Raw genomic sequence first — 23,273 nt, forward strand, 5'->3', positions numbered from 1 at the left:
CACTCCAGCATTCTCAGTCATGGACTTCAGCTTTCAAAACTGAGAGGAGTAAACTCTCTTATGCAGATTCTCTGTGACCTCAGGGGTCAGTGAAGATAGGAACTGAGCATCTGAGCTCGACTGGATGCCAAATGAATGTTTCAGGAATGTTTTAATCAGGCAATTTAAAGTAAAAATATAATCTCCTACTGCACATCTGGGGAAAACAAGATGCCAGAAAAATAAATAAGCTTAACTCTCAGCATCACACTTGACCTTCCCAGAGTTTCAACAGGGCTTATGGGTTTTTCTGTCTGTACTTGGATAGCCCTACCCAGAGATAAGCAGACGACTGTATTCACTTCAGACCACCCCTGGCTGGACTGCAATTACTTGGTTCTACTGCTCTGCTCTGGATAGTAGCAAAACAGACTGTGTAAGCACAATATCAGTGTAAACTGCTCTTGCTCTGGAAAAGCAAAGTATATTGCTTCCACAAGGAATAGAGACTCTTAATGCATACCTAATAATTGCAATGGATAGAACAGCTCCAGGTCTATCTGAACGAAGTGTGACTAACACCCATCTATCCCTGGGTATGTGAAAGGAAAGACTACTTGCAACAGCAATACTCATTTAATTATGGTTCATCTATCAGGATAACTACAGTGTTCAGCAATTTAGGAATTACATTCTTACTCAAAAATAAAAGCAGGGGATTCTCTGAAGATACTAATGAAATGCTGTCGTCTTAGTCTTTGGGCAGGCAGCTCAAGATTATCTTTATTCCTTCAAAAATATATGCAAGTCCACGGATTTACTGCGGGGACAGAGAAGTCACAGTTGAGCCTACCTTGTCGCCTTTCTGTCCAGCTGGTCCAGGGGGCCCCACTGCTCCTCTCTCCCCTTTTGCTCCTGGCAAACCTTCTGGGCCAGTAAATCCAGGTGAACCTATTGGTCCTTGAAGCCCAATTGGTCCTGGTCGACCCTAATATACAACAAAAAACAAGTCAGTGCACTATGTTCACAAAGTCCTTTGCAATTACTCTACCCAACTCAATCTTTAATGCAATTTGATACCTCTCAGGGTGGACTGGACATCCTAAAATCTTCTCTGTACATCCTCAGGTTAAGAGTTTTTTGAGATTATTTTAGGGAAGTCATGAGTATTAGTAAGAAATCTCCTCTTTTTCCTGGGAAGTTTATTACTACCCATACTGCTGTGGGAAGGCCAAGATGTGGCTGGTACAGCCCAAGGCATGGCTGGAACTGAACTTGGCAAGGGATATAAAGAAAAACAAGAAAGGCTTCTAAACCAGAAAAGGAAGGTTAAAGAAAGTGTACCCCTCCAATGAGCAACAGTGGTGAGCTAGTAACAATGGACAAGGAGAAGGCTGAGATTCTCAACAACTTTTTTGCCTCAGTCTTCACTGGCAACCCCTCTCCTCATGGCTCTCATGTTGATGGCCCACAAGATGGAGACCAGGGAGACAAAGTCCCTCCCACTGTAAGCAAAGACAAGGTGCGTGATCATCTGAGAAACCTGAAGATATACAAGTCCATGGGACTTGATGAAATGCATCCCAGAGTCCTAAGGGAATTAGCTGATGTAGTTGCCAAGCCACTCTCCATGATATTTGAAAAGTCCTGGCAGTCAAGTGAAGTCCCTGGTGACCGGAAGAAAGAAAACATTACACCCATTTTCAAAAAGGGTAGAAAGGAGGATCCTGGGAACTACCAACCTATCAGCCTCACCCCCACGCCTAGGAAGATCATGGAACAGATCCTTCTAGATGCCATGCTAAGGTACATGGAGGACAGGGAGGTGATTCAAGACAGCCAGCATGGCTTTACTAGGGGCAAATCCTGCCTGACCAACCTAGTGGCTTTCTGTGATAAACTGACTATGTCAGAGGATAAGGGACAACCTATGGATGTGATCTATCTGGACTTCTGCAAGGCCTTCGGCACCATCTCCCACAGCATCCTACTCACCAAGTTGAAGAGATATGGATTTGATGGATGGACTGTTCAGTGGATAAGGAATTGGCAGGATGGCAACATCCAGAGGGCAGTGCTCAATGGCTTGAAGTCCAGATGCAGAGTAGTGACAAGTGGTGTCCTTCAGGGGCCCATCCTGGGACCTGAGCTGTTTAATATTCTTATCAACAATACAGACAGTGGGATTGACTGCACTATCAGCAAGTTTGCAGATGACACCAAGCTGAGCGGTGCTGTTGATATGCCAGAGGGACCTGGACAAGCTGAAGAGGTGGGCCCAGGTGAACCTCATGAGGTTCAACAAGAGCAAGTGAAGGGTTCTGCACCTGGGTTGGAACAATCCTCGTTATCAATAGACTAGGGGTTGAGATGATAGAAAGCAGCCCTGTGGAAAAGAACTTGGGGGTGCTGATGGATGAGAAGCTGGACACGAACAGACAGTATGCACCTGGCCCAGAACACGAATTGCATCCTGGGCTGCATCAAAAGATGTGTGGCCAGCAGATCAAGTGAAGTGATTCTGCTACTTTACTTTGCTGTGGTGAGACTTCACCTGGAGTACTGCATCCAGCTCTGGATCCCTCAATGTAGGACCTGATGGAGAGGGTCCAGAGGAGGCTATGAGAATGATCAGAGGGTTGGAGCACCTCTGCTATGAGGACAGGCTGAGGGAGCTGGGGTTGTTCAGCCTGGAAAAGCAGAGGCTCTGGGGGAGACACAATAGGGGCCTTCCAGGGGGCCTACAAGAAGGATGGAGAGAGACTGTTTACAAAGGCCTGTGGTAATAGGGTGAGGCGCAATGGCTTCAAACTAGAGAAGAGCAGATATAGATTGGATGTTAGGAACAGGTTCTTTACCATGAGGTTAGTAGAACACTGGAACAGGTTGCCCAGGGAGGTGGTTGGGGTGGGAGGTGGTAGGGGCCCCATCCATGGAGGTATTCAAAGTGTGGCTCGACAGGGCTCTGGGCAACCTGATCTAGTTGAGGATGCCCTTGCTTACTTGACTAGATGACCTTCGGAGGTCCCTTCCAACCCAGACCATTCTATGACTCTATGATTCTATGAAGCCAACAGTGTTTTGAGATCTAACTGCTGCTTGTGATTTCCAAGCTGCAAAGTACAAAAAGATTGTACTTTAGATCAAGCACAACTGAAAAATGAGACAAGATGCAAGATGTGCCTGGGTCACATGCAGTCTGAAAGCACACTTCAGATTATTCAAGGCCAGTGCAATGGTTGGCTCAACAATGGGATCGATCCCAGTGTACTCTCCTCCTTATCTTCCAAATCAGGCTGTGGATTTTGAATTCTGGAGCACAAAAAGAAGGGTGCAATGACTGAGCATTGCCCGAAGATGGCAACCTTTTCTACAACTGCAGGGATTCATATGGGCCTGATGAACTTGCGTTGTTCTATCACTACAAGGATGTGTAGAGTACAACTCTGGTATTTGTTTCTGAAATAAGCCATAATTTTTTGCCCCTCTCTTTTTTTTTTGAAGTCTCAGAAGCTGTCTCTTGGCAGCTGAACACTTAACATAGAGTTTTGTGTTAACTTTTTTTGTACTTTTCATTTGGTTAATTTTGAGAGAACCTGAAAGAGATCAATAAAGTCCCAAAGTATCAGTAGAAAATGGCAAGTTAGGGCTATGCTTTCTACTGGTAAACCAGTGATTACATGAAGTTACCCACGCAAGGAGTCAAGCCTTACATTAAAAGGGATAGAGTGGAGGAGGAAGTTAAAAAAGTAAATCCCTGTCCTTTCAGTTCTCCTCTACACTCACATTCATGGCAGTGTGCTTCCCTTCTATTTCCCTAACAGCAGAAGGAATGCAGCTCCCTGCTGTAAGTGTTTCAGTAATCTCAGCTGGAGACATACAAAGTCCTGACTCTGTGTCCTGGCAGGTAAAAGACTCAACAGCTAACTTGAAAAATCATTTTCCATGTTAGTAATCAAGCAAAGTAAGACAAACTATAACTGATTTTCAAATTTATTTCATTTTCAGTATCTATTTAAGCTGAAACATTTTGCCCCATATTCCATGTTTCTTCACTATCGGAGCAGTTTTCTCTTGAACTGCAGCAACTCTCCCGTGTCACTCTCTGTTGTGATTGTTTCATCCTGGCCTTTTAAACTGAGGTCAAATGCATGTTTCTATTTCATACCTTTTTCTGTCTAGACTCTGTCCATAGTGTGCCTTTCCAGAGGCACAGACTCTCATCTGAGAAGGCTTTCCTGTTGATTATTTTTTGCTTTCTTCACTCTGGGCTGTAACTACAAATGGAATCCTTTATATTGGGAGCCACATGATCACAACATTAATCCCCAGATTTTCAGTGGTCCTTGTCAACTGTACACAACAAGGAAAACTTCAGGAAAATCACATGCTTTGCTCTTACTTTTAGCCTCAGTTTTAACTTTTTGATTTCCCATAATCGGAAGCTATTCAGAGTCTTTCAGGCAACATTTCACTTACAAGACATGGGCTGTGGACTGTTTATCTCAAAGCAACACAGCAGTGGTGAAAACAAACCCTAAAAGTGGACATACTACTGTCATAACCAGCCACCACCCACAAAAGCAACAGCATCCAAGAATCCACCAAGGTTTCTAGAGAAAAGAGCCTGTGAATTCCCCACTTGTTTGAATTGCTTACACTTCTGTATTCAACCGGTTTGATTGCCTGGTTAATGACAGTGTTTCCAAGGGCTGGAACTGATTGCAATTAACATTTTAAGAGGCTTTTGTTTTGCTCTGCTGCAGGCCACTTTGAGAAATATATCTAGATGAAACAGCAAACAGTAGTAACTACACATTCTGATTGTGTTCAGTTCTGCAGCTCTCTCTCTCAGAAGAATTAAACCTGTTCTCTGTGATTTAAGGGCCCATAGGTAAAAATCTCTCTTTTGCCTTAGTGCCCTACTAAGATTTTAACTGCACTTGAAGATTTTGTCCAGTGCCTGAGAGTGTCACTAAACCATAAAGACACAGTAAAGTGCTTCTAATCTCTTTGATAATGTGATTATGCCACGATAATCAGGCTCTCAAGAATTCCTACTGCTTCTTTTGAAGTCTGTGTGGATGGAAATCGTGTTTTCTATGCTGAAACAAAGGCCTTGCCTCCACTACTAAAAAAGGAACATTTTTCGTCACTCTGTGGCACTCCCATGAACTGTCCCAAGGCAAAAGCATTATAAAAAGCAGGCTCTGTGGTGTGCAGGATAAAAGCACAGTGAAGACTCGGTTTTACTACAAGGTAAACTCACAGGGTTCAACCCTGGGTGGAACTACTTTTTGACCTTAACGAGTTCCCCTTGTGGTAAAAAGTTAAGTGCCTACTCTTTACTGTGTTTTGGCATCAGAATTGCTCTTACTTATCCAGAGAACATAAAGAATGAAACATTTCTTAGCAGTGAGGACAAGTGTAAACACAAAAAGTGGATTACATCACACGGAAACTACAGTGAATCAAGAGAGCTCTCATTTCTGATCTTTATTGTTTGATATATGCAGCCCAGTAGCCTGTTTAAAAGTCATTAGTAATTAACAGAAATGGTATCATTTTGGTTTCATGGCTGCATCACAACTGCTCTTAAAAAGAGGAAAATTATACAATGCTAGTAACACCAAGCTAGGACACTCTATGTCATTACTGTGATCTGTGATTATTTTCTCAAATGCCCCCTAGAATATCATGTATTTGAAAACCATGACCTGTATTCTCATAGGTATCTGTGCACCAGAAGCAGCACTAAATGAGATGCCTGTCTTTCTGTAACGAATAATGATGCTGGTAAAAGATGTCATCATTTTGTGATACACCATGGCATTCCATAAGCAATTTCAGGATTTTGATGAAGTTTATGCCACAAGTTCAATATGAGTTATATTCATCTCTGTTATGTGATTAGCCATTGTAAAGCATTAAAAACACAGACATGTCTCAGACATTCAGGTTTCCAATCTCAACATGTAGTAACCAAGATTTAAAAATGGCTGGAATTTCTTCTGAATCTGCACAAGGTGATAAAACAAAATGGCCTGAAAATGTAATTTGATGGCAGTCTTTCAAGAAGGGAAAGCTTCTGCAACATGTGCTTTCTCCCCTTCATCCTTTTAACTCATCTGCATCCCAGTGTGTCATGAGGAAAGATCAGCATGGTGAGTAATGATGGGGCCTCTTTACTGCTACACAACTAAGCACATCACAGTTTCTCTGTTGTCCCTGCCCCTTTTGCCAACTCTAATACCCCACAGAACTTTTCGCCCACTGAAGCAGAGCTGCTGCACATAGCACTGCAAATTCCAAACATTCTTTTTTCTCATTGCCTCTGTGAGCTTGGAGAATCAAGTGTAAATCTGTTTGATTTGTTGCTGTGCAAAGGAACACATGTGGCAGTGGTATGGAACCACTGGACAGACCCCTTATTTCAGGGACAAAAAAAATACAAGTTCTCATTTACTTAGGGGTTAGTTCTGCTAGCCTCCCTCACTATCAAAACTAGCTCAGTGAATTAATCACCAAAAAAGGGTACTGGAACTCACAAGGAAGATACATTTAGCAGGACTACTAACTAAGCAGAACACCACTGATCAGACAGGGCAGAACCGATCCCTGCTTCAGTTAGTGGATCCATAGACTGACATATTTCAGCAGCAAAATATTATTACTATGTTTCTAAGCAAAATCGAGTGTCCAGTGTATGAGAAGAGCAACTAAATTTAAAGGTGGTCATGTTTTCTCAAATCAACATAGTTATGTGTAAGAATTCAGTGACTATGTTTTGAAGAGGGGTCTTAGTCACACTCTATTCTTTCAAATGTTACTCTCCCCATAAATAATGTTTCATCAACACAAAAAATTGCTAGTGACAATGATTTACTTTACAAGAAAATGTTTTGTAGCCTGAATACATCTTACATTCAGTTGATTACATTAAGGCAAACTGAAGAGCCAACCATTAAATCATTATGGCCTTAAAAATATATGTTCTCATATACTGCACACGCTAAGCAGAATCTAGCATGAAGCATTTATGGAAGATCTCTCTACGCAATTCTTATGTTTTACAGGAGAGTCGGTACATGGCACTGATCCTCTGAGGTAATATTTCCCATGGACAAATGGCATTCCCATTTTAATCATGGCCATTCTCTGACCAGGGATGCCAGGTGACAAAAGGCAATGCAAGATTCACACCAAACTTGGATAAAGTGTCTATAGCTGACTTAAGAGTGCAAGGCAACAGTGTCCATTAGTGAGCAGTATGACCTTGTGATAACCACTTCTACTTTCTACCTCCATTTCCTCCCTTCTCCTCTTAGGTCTGCCCAGCCTTCACTGCAAGATTCCTGCAGCAGTGGTTCTCTCTTGCCAGACAGAGAGTGCCTAGCACAAGAGAGTCCTGGTCTCAACTGGGGCCCCACAGTTCTACTGTAATAATAATAATTACTGATGAAAAACCCTTCACTATTTTCCTAAATTACAGGCCAGGTATCCAGTGCCCTGCTCACATTCCAGAGCAAGCAATTATTTTCCCTACTGGAAAATGCTTTGTACTTTTAAAGAAAATAATTCTTCAGTTTTTCTTCTAAAAACTTAAGAGAAAATCTTGTTCAAAATGGCTTCTTTATTTTTGCCACAGAATTTACTGTGCCTCTCCACAGCTTTCTAGCTGCACAGCATGAGATGAATGCACCAAACTGTCTATACACATGAAATAACGGACCAGAAAAAACATCCAGTGAAACAAACCTACTTCATGCAGCACCTTCTCATAAACTTTGTAGGCTTTCTTATTGTTGCTCTCAGGTTTTAAGGAAGGGTATCAGGGACAAAAAAGTTTTAATTTTTTTTTGTAAGAGAAAAGACATGAATTGCACATGTACCATGTGAAACTCATTAATACAACAATTAATTGTAGAGGTTTGCTCTTTACATGAAGCAGTGCTTGGTATGCTCCCACTGCAGATTGTAAAGGCTGCACTGGCTACCTCAGAAGCAATTATTTAATGTAGTAATTAGCAACTACAGATTGTTTCTCATAATATTTTCTAATTTTAGTTCACGTGATAAACTCCATTTTCAAAAAATACTTCTGTTATTTCCACTAAGCTTAACCGGACATGACTGAAAGTAGAAAGGCTAAGTGGCAAAAAATTGTGACCATGCATGTACGTGTGTATCTATCTATCTATCTATCTATCTATCTATCTATCTATCTATCTATCTATCTATCTATCTACCTACCTACCTATCTACCTATATCTATATATGTGTTTTTATACTCTATTAAAAAAAAATTATACTCTGCTTTTAAAAAAAATGAGTAACATTTGATTCCATAAACCATTTGCTTCCTGAACTCTATACTTCAGCAAAAGGACAGAAGAAAGGAAAGGAAGGAAAGCAGGAAGGCAGGCTGGAAGGAAAGATGGATGCAATGGAAGGTTTACCACATTATCAATATTGAACTGCAACGGTTGTTGTTAAAAAACAACAACAACAAAGCAAACAAACATAAAAACCCCAAGTCTATTTTTAAATTGGATGTTTAAATGTCTGAAAAGTTCACACTTTTGAATGCTCATTTTCCAGTTAAAAACTTTCATGGAACATCCTGATCCAATCAATTCCACATATTTGCTATTCCTATTTATAGCACACAAAGAGACCACATACTGCTGTCTTTTTCCCTATCACGGACAATGCCAGAAGTGATTCAGTGTTAAAATTTCAGTCAGTATTCTATCTTATACTTCATAAACTTTAAAGAAACTACTTTTTTGAAGAAATGTAAGACAGTTCAAAAAGGATGACTCTAACTCAGATTGCTTTTTGCTTTGAGGTACTGAAATGACCAAGTGAGATAAGAAAGTAGGAGCATGTGGAAAGGCTCCAAGCCCCAGAGAACACAGATAACATGAAAGTAAGTGAAAGTCACTTGAGGGCTATAACATCTGTGAGAGACGTGCTGGCTAGAAGATAGCCTTCCTGTGCTGTACTCAAGAGAGGGCATCCATGGCTAACATGAGTATCATCCAGACTGACAGACAGTACAGAAACAGACGTTAGCTGTGGGGATTTTTTTTTTTTTAATGAACAACAAACCGCAGGATTTATAGAATCACAGAATGGGTTGGGTTGGAAAGGTCCTCTAAAGTTTATTTAGGCCAACCGCCCTGCCGTAAGCAGGGACATCTGAGCTTGTTGTTCAAAGCCCCATTCAATCTGACCTCGAATGTTTCCAGTGACAGTGCTTCTACCACCTCTCTGGGCAAGCTGGCCAGTGTTACACTACCATCATCATACAAAATTTCTCCCTTAGATCTAAACTAAATACCCTTCTTAGTTTCAAACCATCAATCCCTATCCTGTTGCAACAGACCCTGCTAACAAGTCTGTCCTCATTTTTCTTATCAGCCTCCTCTAAGTACTGAAAGGTGACAGTTAGGTCTCCCAAAGCCTTCTCTTCTCCAGCCTAAACAAACCCAACTTTCTCAGTCTGTTCTCACAGCAGGAGGGGTTCCAGCCCTCTGATCATTTTTCTGGCCTCCTCTAGACCTGCTCATGCAGGTCAACGTCATTCTTATCCTGAGGATTCCAGAACTGGACGCAGTACTCCAGGTGGGGTCTCAGCAGAGTGGAACAGAGGAGCAGCAGTGGGCTATGGGCACATGTTGCTGGCTCATGTCCCACTTTTCATCCACCAGTACCCCCAAATCCTTCTGTACTGGGATGCTCTCAATCCTGTCAACTCCCAGCCTGTGCGCTTATGAAGCATAGTAATGACTTATGCTGTATTTCCATTAAACAAATAGCCCCTGTATGAAAATCATGAGCTAAAGCTTATTTGTAAGGAGCTACGCTATATATTTGAAAGACATTTACTTGCCCTTTTCATGGTCATCGCTCAGAATGATGCCTTTATTTCAGAAGAAACTGCATGAAAGAATTGTCATGGTTTGCAGAGACTAGATACTAATAAACTGCATCCTAGAGTATCAGAACAGCAGTGGTGATTACCCCTGAATCCCCAGCTCACCCATGTTCGTTCAAGCTAATTCGCCATGAAGCTCAGGTGATATGTAGTCATCTGAGATGAACTTTCCACTACTTTTCATGGGGTTTTTTGATAGCTTGGCTGATATCTTTAGGGCCTTTTTGTGTTTCAAAATGGAGAGTAACTCAGGTAGACAGCACAGAAGAATGACAACTAGCACTACTCTGAAATCACACATGTTTAAGCCTGACTTAGAGACAACTGAGGAACTGATGCATGATGTTGGAGTTGAGTATCAGTAGGCAGGAACTGCTCCCATACCTTGTGGAACTCTGGCATTACACTACACTCAATCAACATTCCAAAAAGTAGAGCTTATACTGAAAGGATGGATTACATGATTATGAAATCCTAGCAAAAATGTGCAGCAAGTGGGGTCTAACTGACTTTAATTTACTCATGAACTAAGCATTTTTTTTTATTAAACAAAAGACCATAGTACAGCCAAAGGTTTGAATGGTTTATGAGATTTTATGGTCTTTTGCAACCTCAGTTCATCTTCTCTCCCTCGTCTTTGGTGCCTAATCTCTAAAAAATGTTTTAGAAAGCCTTACAGTTCCCCAACCTGTTCACATGGGACAGCAGCTGTCATAACATTTTCCTGCCCTTATCTGAAGGAAGGGCACTTCTGAATATTGTGTACATCTCCTGACAGCAGCACAAATCCTGAGTTCAATTTTAATACACAAGAAATAGTTCTTTCAGAAGACAATGCAGGGGTTCTCTAGGACTTCCTTCCATTTTCCTAATGCCTACACAGGAAAGTGTAAAGAAAAGAAAAAAGTGTAAAGAAGTGTAAAGAAAGAAAAAAGAAAGGAAAAAAATGCCTACACAAGGCAGCATATGCAAAGCATATTTTTTCCCCAGAATGCACAGAAGACGTCTCTGATGAGAGCATGGCAGTACATGACCAAATGCCAGCTCATGAGCACCCAGTCCCCAAAACAGGAGATGACTCAAATGACAAGCAAGGGTTATAGCCCCCGACAGTCCTGGCTTTGGTTGAGGACTTTTATCTAACCAAACTGATTTGCAGATGCCACTGGTTCTATTGCCAACTACTTTTAGCCCAGAAGTCTTTTATGTAGTACAGAGCAGCAGGTACCTACATCACTACTGCTCTAACAAAGGATCAGCTAACTGTTTATAATCTGTTTTCATGTTTACTGAAAGCTGTGAATTAAACTAATTAAAAATGCTTCATTCTTGAGTAACCCACAGTGATAAGCTACACGCAAGTGTGACCCACAATTAACTGCCAGCTTCAGTTTGTTTTCTTGTTCTTCAGCTTTACTATCCTGACTTCTGGCAGCACTTTATTGGCCTCAAAAATACTTTGCAGTCTGGTTTTACATTTTCTCTTTAAAGCTGTCTCTTAATAACTTATTTGTTCCAATCAGACAACCAAATGGGCTCACTTTTATCTCATGTTTTATTTGCATTCTATCTGTTGCTTTTCATATCACAAAAAATGTGGATGAACTTCAGACAGACACTGGAGTTTGTTAACTGAGCTTATAGAATTTCCAACACCTGCTTACAGACTTTACAGTACATACTAAGTGTGTGTGTATATATATATATATAAAAGTATATACACTACAAATGTGTGCATATAGATATACATATATTGACTCTCCAACAAATTTCCTAAGATCAAGCACACTATTTTTCACAAACCATTTAAAGAGGTTTTACCTAACTCATCACTGAGGAAGATACCACACTAATTTCAGTTATTAGACAAGTCCCATGGGGAAAACTGAAATTGAATCATAGCAACATCATGAATAGTCACATCAGGACTGCTGCTCATGAAACAGCTTCTGACTCTCACGACACACCTTACAACACAACCTTTTAAGGGATCTGAGGCTCATGCGGAAAGAAGAACACAATGCTGTGCTGTTTTCCCTTCCACTTACCCTAGCACCATACAGAACAAACGAAGAAAGCCTGACATGCTTCTGGAGAACTGCTTAAGTGAACAGCCACAATGAACTTTTCGCCACCTCCCCCTCTGGCTGGCATTTCCAAGTTGCCTTCTTCATGGACTCAAGTGACAGAAGATTCATTGTTGCAAAAAAATGTTGTCAGTAGAAAATTAGCTGTATTAAGTAGTGTACTGAACAAGTGAAATCTTGCCAGTGTCAGGGCTGTTAAGACTATTAAAGGGACATTGTATCTAGAGAGGCCGGGAGGGTTAGGCCACATGCTGAAGAGGAACAGACTCCAAACCTCCTCAGGGTCTGCTGCGTCCAGATCTGTTAATTTGCTTTGGGCTTCTCTCCAGTTCTTTCTTTTACAACAAACCCAATTTTTAAATTTCTAATTCCTTTTGCATCAAAGGCTGTGAAAAGTTAGTGTTCCCTCCAAGACAGAACAGGGATGTGGGTGAGGCGTACATCTAGCAGGAGGAGACTGTCTATGCCAGCATTTCCCAGTACAACAGATAGGATGGTTTGGTCTGCCCTGGTACAGGGATAGATGCCCCAATGGCACTAGCACCGAGAGTCCAGGATGTGCAATGAGAAAGCAGTAGTTCAGCTCTCTGAGAAGCAAATGAGCAGGACGAACTCCACAGTTGCAGTGGGCAACTCTTTCACAGAGTTCTTTGTCCACCAGCCTCTGTACATCAGCCATTCTGAGCTGAGGGATTTTGAAAATGGAGATAGAAAGGAAACAAACAATAATTTGGCAATAAAAAAGGTTGAAAGTACCACTCCACTGGCTCACAATTTCTACTACTACATTACAACTGCATAGACTTTCTGCCTGGGAACTGGAAATCAAGTGCAGTCAAGACACATCTTGCTCCCACAACAACACAGAGGTAAGGAGATAACACAGAGATAAGGAACAGACCCAGAAGCATGAGACAGAGAGACAGAAAAGGAATTACAGAAGCTCCTCTCTGCTCTGTGGATGTTAGAGAGAGCTTTCCATTGCCCCCACACTATGGGAACAAAGTGTCCTCTTGTACCAGACTTCCCCAAACACGACATTCAACCAGTAAAGAAAGGGATGAGGACAAAGAAACCAGTAATGGAAAGAAAAAAAAAAAAGAAAGAAAAAAACAACCTACAAAACCCCCCCAAACAAAAAAACCAAACCACCACAAAAAATATCTTTGAAGTTTCCATGCATGGAAACAGTTACAGAACTCTAGTCACCATCTGCTTTACATGATGTCTTCTTGGCTTTTCTAACGGGCCTCATACTAGAGACAAAAAGTAGTTGATGACTCCTTTAGAGAAACTGGAGCTCTTTATTCCAATTTCTGCTACAGGTAAGATATTCTCAGGTTTAGTATCTATCAGCAGCTAAACTAAGTTGCCAGTCTGTTTAAATCCTGGCAATGTTCCTGGAGAATTCATTTCCACAAGATGCATTAAGACCCCCAGCTTAGGAATATTTTAACAGGAACAGCCACACAGAGGAGAACAACATGGAGATGTACAAGGACAGTTGCAAACACGTCCATTAAAGGCTTCCAGGAAAGATTTAACATCTGATGCACTTCTAGAGAGAAAACACTCACTAATCAACAAGAACCAGGAAGAAGTTAAAGGATACCAGTCTTTAGGACAATTATTTCATGCCTGTCAAGCTGGGTTCCCTGCTAAGCACTGGAGTATATAGGCAAAACCCGGTCCTAGTTTTTCTGAGCTAGCAATAGCAACATGCCCTCTCCTTGGGCAGTTTAGGCACAGATCTGGAGTGTGCAGGCTGGGCTAGGCTTATCCATTCCTAGATAGTTCCAATGTCAAATCAAACCAGTTTTCAAAGTCTATGAAAAGGGATGGAGGTGTTTGGTCATTCAAAGAAAGCTCACTCAATAAAATATTTGCTTACTTTGCAGAGATTCAAAAACCTCCAAAATGTTTTCTGCCAGACAAAGACTTTCAATCTGAACAGGATATTTGAATAGGTCAAAAAGTCTTGTCTTTGATTCCAAAGACTTTGTTACTTTCCACTTGATTTGCTACTTCAGCTTTGAAGGTGGCTATCAGTGAATTCTATCAGTGAACTGATAACTGGAAATGTCCTTGGACTGCAATTTATCTGAACAGATCACAGTAAAAAAATGCCTGGATGTAATCTGAACAAAAATTGAGGATGTGGTGTATGACATACCTCAAGATTATTTATTTTCCTTGGCAATTAGTCTAGAACAATTAGTCCTTCTCTCAAAGGATCATAATGGAGGACCATTTTAATCAGAGATTTTATAATGTCATACTGTTAATTACCAGTCCTAGCTCTAGTGAGGCTGACACTCCTTTAGTTTTCACACTTCTTATGGAACTTTTCTGTGTTCTGTCAAGCCTTTCATTGTATTTCAGCTAGAGTAGAAAGCCTAATTTTGGTTTAATGCTGCAAAATGATCAACTATGACAAATTTCATATTTAGCAATTTGCCTTTGAATCTTCATAAAAGTTGCTCAATCTTATTAGTCTTTGTCTATCAGCAGATAGCTAGAAATGTGGCTGTTCCTATTAAAGTGAAATTAGTTTGTCTTACTGTGTTTTGCGATCGTTTATTTATTAAGGTGTGTTGGTTGAAGAAACTACAGATTAATTTTAGTATTTGGAATAAAAACCTAGGTGTGGTTTTTCAGGGGGTAACTAATATGATAATTACATAAAAGATGACTTTTTAATGTTGTCACTCTGTTCTCTGTTTCTGCAAAATGTAAAGTGAATCATTAGAACAACAGAGATTTGGATCGCATGTGTAACACTGGAATTCTAAAAAGCAGATTTAAATGTCTGTATCCAGTCTTGCCTTCAGGGCTTTCTCTCAATTTGTCTCAAGTTCCTGAGAGAACAAGCTTGTAAGACGCTGAGATAGCTGAATTTAAAAATCTGAACCTTTCCTCTAACCTAGCTTGCAATCCAAGACATAATTTAACCTATCCTGGACTATGATCTTAAGACTGCTTTTTTGGCTTTTATCATACTGAAAGATCTAATTATTCTATTAAATTTCAGCGTTACACAGAAAAAGTGTGTCTGCAAATTGCCACAAGTAAAGCAATGTTCCAGAGAAAACAATCTTTTTCCCTCTGTTCTCACTGATGCATTACTTATGTTCCTTCCCCTCCTGTCCAATATCCAGTCAACCAAATTCTATTACATGGTACAAAGTAATTCTAAATCCGAATCTGAAACCAGTATCTGATCTCTACAGCATGGAGCTACCTCTCAGCCCTGCTACCATATCCTGTACTAATATTATTCATTTAGTAAAAAAAAAATTGCCTTTTTTTGAAAAGTATAAAGAAACAAAACAACAGAACAATGAAAAACCCCGCACATACATTTAGAAAAATATCCATTTCAGTCACCAGACCATGTTCCACATGCTCAACATTCTGTTTACAAGAGAGAAACACAGCAGAAGTTCTCATTATCCACTAAGGTCATTCAGCCCCAAAGGATGCTTCTAGTTAGAAGGCAGGTGGTGAAAGTAGGCCATTCACAGATCTGTCTAGTGAAGGGTCAGTGGTGAACAATAGATTCTCTGCAAGTAGTTTCCCCTACGTTCTGCCTCCTATAGTCTTCCCAGCATGTTCCTGGAACTTCAGAAAGGTCTGAGCAGCTTTCCTTGCACAGGGTTCTGCTAAAAACAAAACGATCTGTTGGAAAAGATAATATTAATCAAGATTTAAAACTCAGATGGCAACCACTTGCTTATCCAAGATAGCCGATTTAGAACAAAATCTCTTCCCAGAGCCCTGCTGCACAGCAAAGCTGAGGGAAGTTTTGCAAACATGTAAACAATTCACTTAAAAAGAGAAAAAATTGGGTCTGTGAATTCTCATCTACGCATTACTTGGCAATAGACAGACCAAAGAAGGAGTGAAATGTAGTACAGGCCTTGCAGATCTACAAACATAACATTTGGTAAGATTCCAGTTATCTCTAGAGGCTTTACAGAGCAGGTCCAGGCAAAATTTTACTGCAGTGCCTGATAACAAAAAGCACCAGTCAGTCAGTGACTGGTTTACTAGGCAGCGTCAGAGAACAAACTGCAATTAGTAAGACAACTTCAGACCAAAGTCAGGGAGAGGGGAAACAAAAGGAGGGTTTTTCATTTCTCCTAGTAAGTGTGGCGTATCGATCGAGATAAGGACGGAAACGAACTCTTCACCTACTTGAATTCCCACTGGCTAAGGTATATAGAATAAATGATTAATTCAAACGTTGCTTGTCATCACATAAATTGTATGTTTAAGTCCTTGGACATCTACTGTGTGGCTGTATTAACACTCCAAAAAGCTTCATTCGTTTGTTGGTATAAACCACACTTCCAGTCTGCTTAATCTTTGACAGACAGGTCTCATTGTCCCCAAAATCCCTTGCTACACAATACAACAAAGACTGAAATGACTCTGTAGGCCTGCCCTGCTACCCACACTGCCCTGCGCTTCCTGCCCATATATCCCTGGAATTCATGACCATGCAGATTACCAAATTACACAGTAGGCCAGGGATTAAGCATGGCTCTTTGTATGGGAGCATCTGAGGTCTGGAAGAAGATTTTACCTGTCACGGTCAGTGCTCATTGGGCCTTGATGAGAGACAGAAGGAAGCAGTGCTGCAGAAGATCACAAACACTACTGTGTGATAATCAGTGATCTGTGTATGATGACAGGATAACCCGACTGGTGCTGTCCGGCACACAGGTCTAGGGAGCTTTGTACAGACAATAATCAGCCCACTATTTCCAAAGCAGCTCAGCAACTTCTTCCCTCTTAAAATGAGTAAATGTTCCCTGTTCTGCCAGACCATAAGCTAGATAATGGCCTTCACTATATCCAAGCAGAACCGAAATATCTAGGGATTGGGAATGTATCCTGCAGTTAAGCAAACATACCAACAAGCCAAAGAGAAGGGTATGGTAGCTCATCAGTTGTTTTAAATTATCTGCTAATCCAAGCTGGAATTGCTTCTAATTGCTTTCAGAATGCTTAAAAATTACACATCCGAAAAAAAAAATAAAGCCAAGAAAAAAGGGATTGAAAAAATAGCATAAATTTAAATACCTCAAGGATAGCAAGTACCTTTTACCCATGTATACAAATAAAAGTCACATTGCTTCTCACTTTAAAAATCAGAAGTCTTTAGCAGGCCTGGAAGTTGGTGTCTAGATAGGAAAGAGGAGAGCAGTCTGTACTCAGTTAATTTACAGACGGCTGGCAACTGTGAGCTTTCAGTAAGTCTGTTTAAAAGTTCAGTAGTTAAAGAATTACTGTAGCCAGGATGGAATAATGATGGAAATCAGGAAAAGTCTGTAGAGAAATAGAACATTTTACAAAACCCAAGTTGTTTGCCTTTTTTTTTTTTTAAAGGTAGTATGTGTTACTGTCATGTTTGATTTCCTTCTTTTCGCATGCATGTCCTTCATTTCAAACAGTAAATGCTGACGTCTTCCAGCTTTTTTTAGTTATGTTGATGTAGCCATACTGGTCTAAAAGGTGATAATGCATTTCTCGTTGTATTTTGCACTTCACTTGGAGCTTAGTGAATGGCAAGAGTTACTGAAGGCCTCAGAGGAACAAAATTCACAGCATAGTCACTTCTGTGGGTGTGTTTCAGGCAGCAAGCTCTGCTAACAAAAATGGGGACCAGTACAGAACAATGCAGTGATGCTTTGGTTCAGCACCATCCTATTACATCAAAGAGTAGTGTTACTACATGCCAACATGATGACACATCATTTTAGAGGAACCAAAACTGTCTCTGATCTGCAAATAGCTTCATAGCAGCTAAAAAAAAATTGCAACCCCCAAGAAACCCTGAGACAACAAGCACTGGAAGCGGATCTAGTCTGCACAGACTCAGCAGGACTCTTTGGAAGTTGCTGCCAGTTGCTCCTTTTGCAGCCAGAACAGCCACTGTTGAGCTACACAAACTACTCTAAGTCCCTTCCCTAGAGCCATCAGCTAGGGAACAATCATCAGGCGACTGTTTGAAAAAAATAAGCAAAGCATACTTTAAAGGAATAGAGAAAAAAAGAATCCTCTATTGATTACTGCTACAAAGTGGCTTTTATTTCCCTTGTTCATGAAGAGACTCCAATTTCAGTCAAACCACAGATATCTGCAGCAATGTTTTTCCATGTGATAGACTCTAAGCCTCACACCATGCTGTGTGTGTGCAATAAACTGTGCTCTCATCCATACACATACATAGCAGTCTCCTTCAGACACCAGATTATGTTGGACAGGAATTTATAAAGGCCTATATTTTAGCCAGCAAGAACAGCAGAACAGTGAATATGAGATAATGCATTCTCTGCATCCAGATGTGAGAATAAACATTCACTTCTACGGAGTTTTAGACCTGTGGAAGCTCCAGTGTCTTCTCAGTAACATCAATATGGACAAATAATGGTTTCAGTGAAGTACATCCCTGATGTAGAATCAGGTCCAGTGTTCTTCACTCCTTCACCACCACTGCTGTTGCCATCACAGCTGATCTTTGCTTGGCTGAATCAGCATCAGCAGAAATGTTGTCTTACATCTGCCACTGACTGGAAGCGCCAGCTCTGCCAGTGTCTGTCAACCAAAGCCTGAATCATGCCTCTGAGGAAGGCTAAAGGGTCAAGGCTTACAAACAGAACAAAGAAAAGGTATCTGAGAAATAAAGGAAATAATGGTGAGAAATACAGAGCAAGCACAGCCATACTGTCTACCTTCAGTCTGCAGAACAGGGAAGCCCATGGAAGTTAACAAATAGTCCCACACGTAAGGTGAAGTATCTCAACTTGCAGTAAGGGAACAGAATGTATCCTTGCTCCCATCATGAAGCTAAGCACTGAGGATGCACATGGGAGACTCTTGCTAGTTGCTTTTTATGTGAATCTGGTAGCCACCTCCCTGCTTTTACTAGTCCTCCAAATGACAAAGCCAAGAAACAGGCACACAAATGCTAAAGAGTAGTTCCACATGTGGTCACAGGAAAGGCAGGGTGCAGAGCCTGAATTTTGTTTTCCCAGTTCTTGCAGAAGTTGTGTCCAATCACAGGACTTGCACCCTGAACATGAGGATTGTAGTGGAGTCTGAAAACATGTATCTCTTTCCTCTCCAGAAACCAACACAAGTAATATTTATAACAGTGTGAGAGCTGAAATCCCCCTCCACCGACAATAACCAGGCTAGCTCAGTCTGGAAGCAAACGAAAGCTGTATTTACAAGCAAATCCACAGTCTATGATGGAATGCAATGAATATGTACAAATATACACAATTCACAACATTTACAAATATATACAATCAACAGAAAAGCATAACCAAGCTCCCTTTGCTTCCCCCAAAGAGGCCTCTTCCCCAAGGGGCCTCTCTCCCCCCCGCCCCCCAGAAAGGAATATCCCCTGGCAGAAGGCAAAGAGTTAAGAAGCAGAGAGGCTGTTAGACTTAGCTTGTCAAGGTCAGTGTGTTATCTTCAGCCAGAAAAGAAGCAGCAGCAGCCAGACAGAAGCCCAGCAAGCTGCGAACTGCCCAACTCCCCAACCTTGTTTTGAGTAGTGGTTCTTAAACATTTCTCTCTCTCCAATGGAAGTGTTTAGAATAATCATTATTTTGCTTTCTTACACCCAATAGTGATTTGTTTGCCTTATTTCACTTTCTCTGCCTGAACTCTGTGAAGGAAAATTAAAAAGACAGTTTTAAACCATCACAACATTGCAGCGTTAAAGCTCTTATCTGTCAATTGGAATAACATCTATTTTATCCCAGGGAAGTGAAATGTCACTCTCCAGAAACTTTGTCTTTGATGAACAAATTAAACAAAAAGACATTTTCTGCATCTTCTTGTAGGTGAATACAACAGCAAGTGGGGAAGAAATCTGAGACTTGTACTCTTCAGTTCATGATTTACCAGTATCCAGTCACTAGTCCTTAGCTTGTAAGCATTTTTTTCTATTACTACACCCCTCCAGAGTTAATAGCTTATACTGTGTTTTGTTATAGAAACAGCTAACACCATTTCTTCTCCTCTCCACTGAAGCAGTAAGAGAAGTTCCTATCCTTTTCAAAGTATCAGCAGCTTCAAAGGCTCTATCTTCAAGCCCAGCAGCCTTCCATGAAAGCAAGAGAGATCAGCTCCCCACCTGTACTTAGCAGACCAGTACTCAGAGAGAGAGTATCTTGAAGATATCTTACTCCACTGAGGTAAGTCTACCTCAATTATGTGATCTATATACACCCAGCTACCCAATAACGGTCAAACTAGTAATTTATCTTTCTTTAAATTTAACAAAAGAATGCTTAAACTCGCTCCATGCTCTAATAATTAGAAATAGGGCATTCCAAAGCTTCTTGTGGTGTTTTTATGGCTCCTTAACTCTGTTGAGGGCCTGCATGCTCTGAGAGCACATTCACCTGGTCACGTTTGGCCAGCTACACGCGGCCTCATGCCACTCCAAGCCTGAAGTCAGCTCCAGGAGAGAGGCCACTTAAACTTACATGCTTGTTTGAATCAGACTGTGCCAACATACTCCCAAGGCTCCTTCTCTGGCTCATAGTGCTTGAGTGTCTTATCCTGCAACACTGCTTGTGTGTATACTGGGGATGATCTGAAGCATATTGTGGACCTATTAAATGGATATTTAAACATCCCTATTATTTTTGCAGTGAACACTAAGTCCAAATCGCCCCAGTGGAAAGCAGATGGGTGAAAATCCAGATCTGTGCTTGTGTCCAGCTGCAGTTTGGGACAGTTCCATGGTTTTATCCCAGCCATGTACTTCTCTCCAAAAATCCATAAATTTAATGCTTAAAAGAAAAGGTCTTTGGTGCAGGGCTTGTTTTGTTGTTTATACAAAGTACAACTGATCCTGATGTGCAACTGAGGCTCCAGGTCCCACTGTACTATAAATATTGAAATCAATCATCAAGACCAAAGAAACTACAGTCTTTGCACAAACGATCCTTTAAAAACATGATCCAGTTGGAAAATGTCTTCCACTTCTGCTGAAAATAGTGTTTTATCTCCCACATTAATGTAGTTGTTACACTACAGATACATTTCTAATTTACTGGAACAATTTGATCCTTCCACAGAGATGATATAAGAAATCTCTGTAGTACTCGTAGTACTACAAGTTCAATGCAAGGAAAAAGTAATCAAGTGGTAAGTAGAAAGTAGCTGATTTAAACAAAATCTTTTCCACAATTGCATTTTCAACATAAAATTTGTAGGAAATTTAGATATTTTTACACTGATACATGAAGAGATTAGTACCTCAAACAGTGCCTTATGTGGTAAGGATTCTAGAAATTAAGCAGACAAATTGCAGATCTACTTTTTGTTTAGACTGGAATGCAAATTTTACACACATAAAACACAGAAAACTCTTAAATCCTATCCAAACAAATTCAGGGACAAAGGAGATTTTAAGAGTACATACCTAGAACTGTAGATTTTGTTTACTTCCAAAACTTGTGCAAAATATTTGGAAATTAATTTAAACATAGGAAGCATTAGCTTAGAAAGACCCACCAGAAAAAAAAGCAAAGCACATTATTAGTTATAACTACATTTCATTCATTTTTCATCTTGCAAGAAAAAAGCTCCTTGGCTCCCAAAATTCAGTGGTTAAAACATTATAAAGCAAAAATCAGATCAAACACTATATATTTAGCAAAAGACTAAACCCTACTAGTTCTGACAAGCAAGTGGTGCTTGCTATGCTTTTGGAAACTCTCCAAAGTTTGTAACTTGAATAGCTAGTTGTGCTTAGAAAGAATTAGGGTATGGAGTTGCTGACATGGCAGAAATGAAGTGGCATTTAGGACCATGCAAAGGGCACTAGATCTTAGAAATGTGTAAATTTGTTCAGCTGCCTAAGACTCCAGGCCACTATGCTCAAGAAAAACAGTTACTCTTCCTTTATACTCACATCTCATGGTGAAGCGAGCAGATGTTTGCTGGACTAAGTGCTGCTCAGACAAGCTCTGGCTAGATTTGCAAAATGACTGGACAGCAGCATCAGAGAGCATGCTAAAAAACACTGGCAGTGGCTTAGAACTAGTACTTGCTCTCCAGTCTCTCTAATTTAATGCACAATCTAGCAAGACTGTAGATATGTAACTAGCTTTTGCTTTGAACAGCTATAGCTTTTGTTCTACAAATCAGAGTGGCTTTTTATTCATGCTTTTGTAGTTTAAAGAAAATTAAAGTTTTCACATGTTCCTTCAAGTCATACAACGCACAGACAATCTGTGTTTCCACACCAGGAAACTGGATTATCCTCTGCAAAATAAGTTTAGGCTTTTTTCTGCTTTCTGCCTAGTCAGTGAAACTCATCACGAGTCCACTGATGGGTATCAGATTAGTTACGCCTAAAAATGGAAAGGAAAGCTAGATCTGCAGCTTCTCTTAAAATAGGAAAAGGATGCTTTACACAGCTGACATGCCTGTAACACTGTGCTCCAGGACCCCCACTCATCTACGTGGGCTTTTTTCGTTTGTTTTTACATAAATCTAGGGTAGCATCACCGAAGTCAGCCAAGTGAGATTATAAGGCTAGCCATTGGTTTTCACTAGTGTAAAGAACAGACCTCCCTAACCCAGGGAAAACTCTGGTATTTCTCTGATATTTCCGATTCTTCTCTGAGGAGTGTAGGAATCCAATACAACCAGAGTGAAACCAAGATCTGGTATTCACCAATATTTTGTTAATCACAATTTTAGAAATGTACTTCTAGAACAGATACTTCTCCTTTTAAAACTCTCCTGTCATATACTCAGTAACTCAGTGACCTCTTAGTCTTTTATTTGGAAAGTTGAAGCAAATTTTCCTTAAGACTTCAGTGAAATCCAGGTGTTCTGGATCTTCCCAATACAACTATACTAAGAGGTGCAAAGTAAATAGTCTAGTCCATGTATAAATATTTAATGATGCTTGCATCTGGAACAAAATGGAAGTAACTTAGCATTCTCTGTTTGTAATGTAAACAGATTAGCTGCATGACACAGTGTTAGTACAAACTTTCCCTGACTATAAACATTTGTTGATATATTTCACCAATAATGTAACATATAGGAGCAGAAGGATTTACTCTGAAGAGCACATGTGGATGTGGTCCAGTTTTGCAACCTCCTCTCACCTGACAGTGCCTTTTTCTGAAAGCTCTTGAGATAAGTTTCCTGTACAACATGTTCCTTTCTATTGGCAAGGAGGAAAATTACCTCAGTAAAAAAAATCAATGACAGAC

The 23,273-nt window shown here is 40.5% G+C and overlaps 1 protein-coding gene across 1 annotated transcript in view; it reads right to left on the reverse strand.

The window, feature by feature from the left end:
• Positions 1-23,273, reverse strand: part of COL4A6 (collagen type IV alpha 6 chain) — a 91,210-nt gene that overhangs the window by 40,372 nt on the left and 27,565 nt on the right. The window contains exon 3 of the mRNA XM_054388861.1: positions 833-967. Coding sequence (XP_054244836.1) covers positions 833-967 — 135 coding nt within the window. The remainder of the gene's footprint in view (positions 1-832; positions 968-23,273) is intronic.

Source organism: Indicator indicator, chromosome 17, assembly GCF_027791375.1.
Source record: "Indicator indicator isolate 239-I01 chromosome 17, UM_Iind_1.1, whole genome shotgun sequence".
Taxonomy (NCBI): domain Eukaryota; kingdom Metazoa; phylum Chordata; class Aves; order Piciformes; family Indicatoridae; genus Indicator; species Indicator indicator.